We start from the raw sequence: 10,229 nt of genomic DNA on the forward strand, positions 1-10,229 counted from the left end.
GTAGGGGCCCCAAAATAATTAAGACTGAGTTTGTGCTCTCCATGGCAGCCTCACGGCCTCGGAGATGAGAAGCACACAAATCCAAGTGACTGCCAACCCAAGGCCCACCCTTAAGTGCTGTGGTCCAGTTAAGAAGATGAGGAAGTGAAGTGGGAATGCTCTGGGCCAGCTTGGAGTAGGGAGGAAGAGGGAACGGGAAGCTCGGAAAGTTCATCTCAGATTTAGGGGGGAAGCCCTCAAGGGAAGAGCGTCCCAGGCTGTGAGGACCCCAGGAGGCAAACACCAGAGGTGGCAGTGGGCGAGACACGAGTAAAGAAGGGTTGTTCGGGCTTCCCTGGTGGCGCAGTGGTTGAGAGTCTGCCTGGGTGCGCGCCCGCCCGCCCGCTCAAGTGGCCGGGCGGGGGGTCGGCCCGCGCTCCGGGTGGCTTTGCCACGGTCGCTAGTCGCGACTCTGTAGGCGGAAGCGTGGAGACGAGCCTGAGCGTCAGGCTCCCCACACACAACCGCGTGACCCGGGGACTTTCCCCAGGGTGTGCAAAAGCACAGGCACCCCCTCAGTCAGGAGATGGGGGCGGGGAAGGATGCTCCCGCGTGTTCGCGGGAAGAGGGGTGAGGGCGCGGGGCCAGGGAAGCTGAGCCACGGGGGCCTGGGAGGGGAGGCCGCCTGGGCGGGGTGGGGCATGGCGGGGGAAGTGACTCAAGGCCAGAGGCGGACAGGCCCACGGAAAGCAAGGGTGGGGGAGGCGCGGGGAATGGGCGATCCTGAATCGAGAGTCTGCCTGCCGATGCAGGGGACACGGGTTCGTGCCCCGGTCTGGGAGGATCCCACATGCCGCGGAGCGGCTGGGCCTGTGGGCCATGGCCGCTGGGCCTGCGCGTCCGGAGCCTGTGCTCCGCAATGGGAGGGGCCACGGCAGTGAGAGGCCCGCGTACCACAAAAAAAAAAAAAAAAAAAAAAAAAAAGAAGGGTTGTTCGCATCTCCAGCGTCTGTTTCCCTCCATTACCACAAAAGCCTCCAATCTCCTTTTTGGGGGTGCGAACCCCTGTCACCCTCTTGGGGTGACAGCGGTTCACCTCCAGGACCCTCCCCTTTCAGGTCTGCCAATCAAAGCACCGATTCTTCCGGGCCACAGTGATTGGCTCAAGGTGAATCTATGGCTTGGGCCCGCCCAATCAGAGTGAAGCCCATGAGCACACGCGCTCTGTTGCTCCTTTGAACCTGTGAGAAACAAAATCCGGAGCCCCTGCCATCTTGCATCTGTGGGAGCTGGCAGGGGAGGGAGTGCAGTGACCAGGGTGGCCGAGGTGAATCCACCAAGGTTCATCACCAAATTGAGTCACCTCCTAGGAAGAGGCTAATAATAAGGCTTTCCTGGAATTGGAGGTGAGTTCAAAGTTCTTGGAAAATCACGTCAGAATTTTGTTTGAAACAAAAGCGGAAGGAAATGGGCAGCGGCAGCGGTGTTTTCCCATGTCCACGAAGCCGCTTTATCTGGGCTTCTCAGCTACCTTGAAACCAAGAACGGGCTACTCGGGGTATTCTAGCCCCTGGGGAGTGGGCTCTCTAAGGAGTAAGTGAGAACTCGGGGGCCTGTGGCAGTCTGATGTGAATGAGTGTTTGTCCATTCCCAGGAATGCAAGCATCCCTGAGGGGTCCTGGGAGTAACCGGGTTCTGATCCCAGTCATGAGTTTGTGATCATGAGCTGCCTTCCCGTAGGGCCCAGATTCAGTGACCAGCCACATCGGAGAAGAGAGACTATTTCTGCCACTTGCTCCATCCTTTGTGGAAAAAAGTCTTCTGTACTCTAGAGGCAATAGAATCCGTTAAAAGTTTGTTTTTCAGAAGGAATGAGACATCAGAGCTATGCTTTAGACATAAGGAATCTTAGGGGAAAGAATGGATTGCAAGGAGAGAGATTGGAGGCAAGAAGCTGATTTGAGAGGCTGTCTTTTCATCCATGACAGACGAGGCTGACCTGGCCTGGGGCTGTGGCAGCAGGGAGAGAACAGGGGACCAAAGTGATGGACACTGGGAGTAGAATTAACATTTGTTTTATGAGGAGGGTAAAGACAAAGACAGGATCAGGGGTGATTCCCTGGTTTGTGGCTGGAGTAACTCAGGAAAAGGTCCACTGAGATAGGCCCTTAAAAATCCCTTCAATTACCAATCAAGTAGAGTGTCCCCAGTTTCACGTATACAACCTTTGTACACTAAAGCTTTTTGTACCTCTGAGCCAAACTGAAAGGAGCATGTGAGTGAGTACAGACTGTCTTAGAAAGGATACACAAGAAACTCAAGGAGTCCAAATCAGCAGCTGAGAATAGGGTGTGAATGCACTGATTATTCAAAATATAAATAGAGTTTAAAATTTTAAGTATATAATCAAATTTTAGGAATAAAAGCAGTACGGGATTTCCTGGGTGGTCCAGTGGTCAGGACTCCACGCTTTCACTGCCAAGGGTCGAGTTCAATCCCTCGTCAGGGAACTAAGATCCCACAAGCCACATGGCACAGCCAAATAAATAAATTAAAAAAAGCAGTAGCAAGACAAGAGTGTGTCACCCATCAGTAGTCACCAAGCTCAGATTTTTTCAGTTGATAATAATAAGACAGGAGCTTCAGCAGGACAATGCAGGGAGGGCTCTACATCCTTCCTCCTGTAGTTCTCTAGTAGGTAACTATTTGACCACAGTTCACAGCCTGTCTCTTTGTCATACACACATCCCACTGCTTTCAAGGAAAGCAAATAATCCTCAGAGACAGTAAAGTCTAAATTCCACATCTTTTGGTTAAAATGGTAAATTGTATTTATTTTACTATAATAAGAATCATATTATGTATACATATGTATACATATACATTTATACAGTAATATACATACAGATATACATACATACATATATAAATGAAACACTAAAAAGCTACAAGCCAAATGTCAGCAGTGAATTGTGAAGTCTGAATTGTGAGATTATGAGATTTTTACTTTCTTTTATTTGTTTTTGGCTTTGTAGGGTCTTTGTTGCTGCACGAGGCTTTCTCTAATTGCCCTGAGCGGGGGCTACTCTTTGTTGCAGTGTGCGGGCTTCTCATTGCGGTGGCTTCTCTTGTTGTGGAGCACGGGCTCTAGGCGCGCGAGCTTCAGTAGTTGTGGCACATGGGCTTAGTTGCTCCGTGGCATGTGGGATCTTCCTGGACCAGGGCTTGAACCTGTGTCCACTGCATTGGCAGGTGGATTCTTAACCAGTGCACCACCAGGGAAGCCTGAACACATTACATTTTCAGGGAAAAATAAGTGTGTTTCTTTAAATCCACTTGAGTTTGCTTGAACAGGCTCTTTGCTTTGGCCAAGGAGGAGGCAGGCCCTAGGGGCAGATGCACGTGTGTTCTACCGCAGGAATTTCTCCTCTCCAGGCCTGCCCTCCACCTTTACAAGGCGATTTCAGGCTTGCAGAGCTCATGAAGAGTCTCTCGCTCACACATGGGCATTGTCGGAGGGCATGTACAAGGTCTCTTTGAATCTCATAGATGAATTTACAACCGTTTCATGAGGGATTCCTCCCGATGGCCCCAGAAACTATGTTGGGACTGTTCTGCCTGACTTTCAGCCAAGAGTCATGTCAAAGCTGCGTGTGGCAGCAGCACAGTGCGGTGGGAAAAGTGACACAGACGAGTGAGCCGTGGAATTCTGCAGTGTGACCATCAGCCCAACACTCCCCCTCTCTGGCCCTTCCTTCCTTCATTGCTAAGATGAGGGGATCATTAATTCCACATTTTAAAAGCAGTATAATTTTTTTCTGAAATCGGACCCACAATGGATTTTGAGTTTTGCATCATTTGCAAAGCAGTTTCTGTTTCTTTCTTCTGCTTCTACTGATGCAGAGACCTGAGGCCCACTACAATGCCTTGTCTAAAAGCAGAACCACTAAACCTTGGTGACACAAAGAAATTGCCGCAGAAACTTTGAAATTTAAGAACTTTCTGTTTTGCTTTGTTGTTTGTTGTTTTAATTTTTTACTTTGAGCCAGGTCAAATTTTTAGCCTTGATGTACTTCCCTCACTGATCTTTGAAGAGAGAAGGGAGGTCCCCAGAGGCCAAGGTGGGGAGGGCGATAGGCAGACAGGATGGCAGGGAGCACCGCTTAGAGTTCTGTTAAAGAACAAAATTCACCTGAGTGAATTTGAAGATCAATTGGCTGTATTCAGCAATTCACAAATCGGACAGCATCCCATCTAGCAAGCAGAGAGCAGCTCCAAGGAACTGTACAAAATGGAAGGTTTTGAAAGGCAGAGAAGGGGTGGGACAAAGAAGTCATCAACAAAATAAGGGGTTATTTCAGACAAAGGTCACCTTCCTTTTGGGGAAGGCAGGGGTCTATGTGGCAGACTACCTCACTAGTGCTGGCCAGGAAATTCCAGACTGACTGGTTAAAGTCACTTTCATGGGATGGGCTAAAACTGCAATTTGGTTACGTATTAAGTCTTGGTTTACTGATGTGGGGCATAGCACACGTGACTTCATTTTGGGCCTGTTGTTTCTTTGTTTAACAGTTCTATTTGAGTAGAATAGGCATGGCAAGAATAAACACAAAATGTTAACAGAGGGCTTCCCCGGTGGCGCAGTGGTTGAGAGTCTGCCTGCCGATGCAGGGGACACGGGTTCGTGCCCCGGTCCGAGAAGATCCCACATGCCGCGGAGCGGCTGGGCCCGCGAGCCATGGCCGCTGAGCCTGCGCGTCCGGAGCCTGTGCTCCGCAACGGGAGAGGCCACAGCGGTGAGAGGCCCGTGTACCGCAAAAAAAAAAAAAAAAAATGTTAACAGGGGTTTTCTCCCAGGAGAATTATGGAATTTAATTTCTCCAGATTATTGACAGTGAGCATATATTACAGTTTTATTTTATATTGTATTTCAATAAAAATCAATCAGTGTAAAGATTCCTAGATACTGTGAGACTCATTAAAATCATTTTGTAGTATTTTTTTCTGCAAACAAAAGGCCTTTTTTAATTAAGAAAAACATCATTTAAAATTGCAAATGCTTTTCTCTTTTTAATGAAAAAACAATTAGCCATGACTTTTTTCCAGTGAATAAAAATTTCCCAAACAGGCTTGCTCTAAGCGTTAAATTTTTAAAATTTCAGTATTGTAGTGCTACCTCCATACACAAGAGCTAGCCTGATTAAAAGTTAAAATCTTTCTTGAAACAGAGAAAATCATTATAATGAATAATGCAAGTTAAAAAATTTTTAATTCAGTGTTTTCCTCAAAGTAGCTTCATATTTTAAGTACTCATTAGAAAAACGAAGCTGCAAAGTAATTTGTAAAATGAGACCACTACACATCTATCAGAATGACTAAAAATAAAAAATTATGACACCACCAAATGCTGGTGAGGATGCAGAGAAACCTGATTCCGCATACACTGCTGGTGAGAACGCACAATGGTACAACCACTCTGGAAAATAGCTTCTTCACAAACTAAACATACACTTATAATATGACCCAGAAATTGCACTCCTGGGCATTTTTTTCCCAGAGAAATGAAGCCTTGTGCTCACACAAAAAACCTGTATATGGATGTTTATAGCAGGGGTTGTAACAACCCCAAACTGGAAACAGCCCGGATGTCCTTCAACAGGTGAATGGTTAAGTGAACTACAGTACATCCATATCATGGAATCCTAGTTAGCAATAAAAACGACTGAAGTTTTGATATATGTAAAAACTTGGACCAATGTCCACTTTCCTCATTTGTAACAGGGAGGAGGTTGTCTCAAGAGCCTTCCTGTTTGGGAATTCAAGATACAGATGAGCAGAGTGGGGCAGGATGAGAGCATGTTTGAAAGAGCTTAGGGATTTTATTTTACTTTATTTTATTTTATTTTTTAGAACTTTTAGAGATTCAAAATAATCAGAAGGAAGTGGCTTGATGAAGGCTAACTGTCATGCCTCATGGGAGCCCATTTTGGAAGCTGGGAACCCAGGAGAAGGGGAGTTTAGGGTAGGTGCATTCTGTTGGCACAAGACGAAGTCTGCTCAGCTGTAGTGAACTTTAAGGTTGTTGCTTTCTCACACTGAGATGGGACAGGGTGGATTTGAGGCCTAAACTGAAAGGATTCTGTGTTCCCAGGAACATAAGGAAATATCTTGTTCTGATACACAAAATTAAGGGTTCATCAGACAAGGCAACTAAAGAACTGGAGAGAGCCACATTGCCTCCTGAACACTGGGAGCAATGGGAAGTCCGGTGTCAGAGCACATTCATCTGGTGTAACAGTATTTGTCATGTGATTCTCAAGCACGACCAGTGTCTGCACTGTGTTCAGGCTAGGAAGTGAAGTACGCAGTTCAGAGCCCACGAAAATCTCCACAAGCTCAGTTGCTGCACATAATGCACAAAGGCGGGATTTTACATCCGGGACAGGAACCCCGCTAAAACCGGAAGCACCCCTTGCTACGAGGTCTGATGGGGGCATATGTAGTGTCTCCCAACAGCCAATCCTAGTGCCAGGAGTGTTTAGGAGGCGTAGCCGTGGAGAGACAGTGGCCAATGGCAGAGAGGGCCGTTAATAGAGTGAGGGCAACCGCGGGTGAGGGGAAGAGAGTACAGCCGCCACGGGAGGCTGAGGAGCTCTAGCCAGTTGGGTGGTCAGACTGTTGACGCGAACTGTAGCGGTACTTCAGCCACCAAACTTCGATTCTCGCCTGCCCTTAAACATCATGGGAGATTCACAGAGTGAGCATCAGCGGATGTTACGACGCCACAAGCGCGAGAAGGCAGAGCTGCAGGCCCACATCCAGGGCATGAAGAGCTCGGTCCCCAAGAGCGACGAGAAGAGAAGAAAGCAGTTGCTCCTCGATGTGACCCGCCTCGAGGCCGAGATGGAGCAGAAGCACCAGCAGGAGCTGCAGAAGTTCCAGGAGAGTTTCCCTGATAACAGCAACGTCGATTCAGTCACTGAAGATCTGGGCAAGCTGGATCTCGAGGACAAGCCTCCTCACCTCTCGAGGGCACGGAGAAGGCGCGAAAGAAAGGTGGCCCTTGAGAGAGAAAGGCAGGAGAGGATGGCCAAGGCTGAGATGAAGCATCGGTCCAGCTTCCGCCATGACGAGGAAATGAAGCTCGACGCCATCCTGTGGGCCAGGAATCTGGAGGTGAAGGATATCCCGGCCGACGGCCACTGCATGTACCGCGCCATCCAAGACCAGCTGGTGTCCTCCGTGACCGTGGAGAGCCTGCGGAGGCGCACCGTCGAGTACATGCGGAAGCATGTCGAGGACTTCCTGCCCTTATGCAGCGACCCCGAAACCGGCGACGCCTGCAGCCGCGACGACTTCTTGAGCTACTGCGACGACATCGTGTCCAGCGTGTCGTGTGGAGGCCAGCTCGAGCTGAGGGCCCTGTCGCACGTCCTGCAGACCCCCATCGAGGTGATCCAGGCCAACTCGCCCGCCGTCGTCTTCGGAGAGGAGTACACCAAGAAGCCGCTCACCCTGGTCTACAGGAGCTACTCCATGTGCGGGGAGCACTACAACTCGGTGAAGCCGCTCGACGCCGGCTCCGTCAGGTGCCCGGCCTGCCGTCTCTTGTAGGCCCGCTGCCGCCATCGCCGTGGCGGCTGCCGTTGGAGCCGAAGCTGCCGCCGCCGCGTCTCCTCAGCAGGCTCCGCTTTTTTCCTTCGGTTTTCTCAGGGTTTTGTTGATTCATTTTACTCAGAGTTCACCCCCCTCTCCACCCCCGCCCCCCCTTCTTCCTCCCTCGCTCTTCTATCCTCCTCGACCGTCCCTGGGTTGCTTCTTTCACGGGGTTAGGGGGACCGGAGGCCGGTGACCAGGAAGACATCTGCACCGTCCCACCCTGTTGGAGTGACTTTGCCAAGTTCCCACCTTTCTTGCTCCGCGGCATGTGGGGTGGGGTCTTCCCCGACCGGGGCTCGAACCCGTGTCCCCAGGATTCTTAACCACTGAGCCACCAGGGAAGCCCTAGTATTTTGTTTTGTTTTTTCATAAAACCTTGTATGGTTGCAAATTAAGTACAGTTGTTTAGATGTTTTCTGAATTCTAAATAATGTTTGTTAACTTTAGAAGTTAAATGTAAGCGTTAAATGTAGAAAGTAGATTTACCTAAACTGATAGGCTAGATAAGGCTTGCTCTAAGATGTGAAAGATCTCAATTGAATTTCCTTTATTAAATATAAGAAAGGACATGACTTTATTCAAGTAGTTGATTCATTTCATTATATCTGCAATTGATGTGAAGTAAGAAGAGACAAACTGATAGGTAGTTTAACTTACTGTGAGGGGTGACATCAACTAGTAAGTTTCCTTTATTCTCAGACGTAAAAGGGTATAACTTTGTTGAAGCACTTGGTCCACTTTGTTCTATCTACAACTGGTATGAGTGTGAAAGATCTGAACTTAGTCGTTTTCCTTAATTCTTAGAGATAAAAAGTATTTAAAGAGAGATTTTAAAAAGTATTAAAGTAGTTGATTCATTTTGTTATATCTGCAACTGCTATGAAGCACAAAAAAAATGAGCAATATACTTTTGCTGATATTTGAGACTTTTTGATATCTTGAATTTGCCAAAAAAATGTAAAAGTGAAATGATTTGCAGTAAACAATTAAAAAAAATTTAACCTTTAGGTCCTGTATTTCAGTGAGATTACTTAAATTCATTTAAAAATTCTTTGTACCCACCAAATGTTCTAAACTAAAACATACGAAGGGGAAAAGGCAAACAGTAGTTTGTTTAAAGAATAAAAGCAGTTTAAAAAAATACCTGGTTTTCTATTTTTGTATAGCTGACTGAGTTCATATAGAGTTTGTATCCCAGGATCGACTTCAGCAAAGGAATCCTGGAGGGTTAGGGAGCAGGAGTGAATGGGGAGGACAGAGTGACAGATGAGGCTTTTGGAAGGAGGAATGGGCCTGCAGTCCTGATGGTGGTCTGGAGTGGAATATCTCCCAGGGAAGGATATAGGGAGGAACAAAATAGTTGAAGCTATCCTGAGTTGATGTTTCACTCAGTGAAAACATCATGAAATGGCTCCAGTTAAGGATGTTCTCATTGCTATGCATGACAAAGTATTTGCACTTTCAAAAACTTGCCAGTCCAGGGCTAGTTGCAGGAGGGAAAGAAGTGCCACTGTTTTTTTCTTTTTTTTTTTTTTTGAAGGCAGGGTGTGTGTTGGGGGGAATCTCTTTTCAAAATACAAATATAGAAACCTGCCAGATAGCTCACTGTGTAAATGTGTGCATCAGATACATTTTCAGATAGCCAGCTGGCTGAGAAGAGGAAGTCCCTGAGAAAACTAGGTATTTGGCCGCATTGTGAGAAGAGCGCCTTTTATAGGGATGAGAATGCTGGCTGGGGAAGGAAGAATAGGCCAGGAAGGGAGGCATAATCTATAGAAGGGGGCCTGGCTGGGAAAAAGGGTGAAAACTGGGGAAGGGGTCAGTCTAGGAGGATGAATGGGCCGTGGCAGGGGAAAGGGGACCAGGCAGAAGAAGGGGAGACGGCTAGGTAAGGACACCTGTGTGGACTGGGGCACAGGGTGAAGAAGGAGGCCAGGCTAGGAAGGGGATAATGGAGTGGGGGCTGCTTAGGGAAGGAGGACTCGGCTGGTCAAGGGAAAGAGGCTTAGTTGAGTTAGGAGGCAAAGGATGAGAGAGGAATCCTTGAGTGTTAAAGGGGAAAAGTCCTGGGGAATGGCACCTGACCAGGGAAAGAGATCTGGCTGGGAAAGTAGGCTTAAACTGGGGAAGAGGGTGAGGCTGGGGAAGGGTCCTGGATGTGGGAAGGGGCCTGTCTTGGAAAAGGAGCACAGACTTGATAGGGTGGCACAAGCTGAGGATGGGAGACTGGCTGGGCTGGGGGAGATTGGGGGGAGAAAATATCCTGGCAGGGAAAGGTGGCCTGCCTGGGGAGGGGCTCTGGCAGGGGAATGGGGCCTGGGAAGGAGGCACAGGCAAGGAAAGGAAGCTGGTGGCGGGAGAGGTTCGAATGCTGAGACCGACATAGGCTGGGCATGGGATAATCGGTGGGTTGATGGACCTGGCTGGAAGAGGGGGATTAGCAGGTGGGGAGGGCCTGCTAGGGCAGGGATCCTGCCTGGGAAGGAAGGCGTGTGTCCTGGCTGAGGGAGGGCACATGGTTGAGGAAAGGGACCTAGCAGGGGGAACAGGCTAGGGATGGGGAAAACGTCTGGCTGAGGAGGGGGAATAAG

The 10,229-nt window shown here is 48.5% G+C and overlaps 1 protein-coding gene across 1 annotated transcript; it reads left to right on the top strand.

Moving 5' to 3' along the window:
- Positions 1 to 6,720: 6,720 nt before the first annotated feature.
- On the top strand, positions 6,721 to 7,593 carry LOC307069672 (OTU domain-containing protein 6A-like; the record flags this gene model as incomplete). The annotated part of the gene is made up of 1 exon (XM_079728025.1): positions 6,721 to 7,593. The coding sequence occupies one exon, from the start codon at positions 6,721 to 6,723 to the stop codon at positions 7,591 to 7,593; it is 873 nt and encodes a 290-aa protein (XP_079584151.1).
- Between the last annotated feature and the right edge of the window lie 2,636 nt (positions 7,594 to 10,229).

The sequence above is a fragment of the Hyperoodon ampullatus genome, assembly GCF_949752795.1.
Source record: "Hyperoodon ampullatus genome assembly, chromosome: X".
NCBI classification, from domain to species: domain Eukaryota; kingdom Metazoa; phylum Chordata; class Mammalia; order Artiodactyla; family Ziphiidae; genus Hyperoodon; species Hyperoodon ampullatus.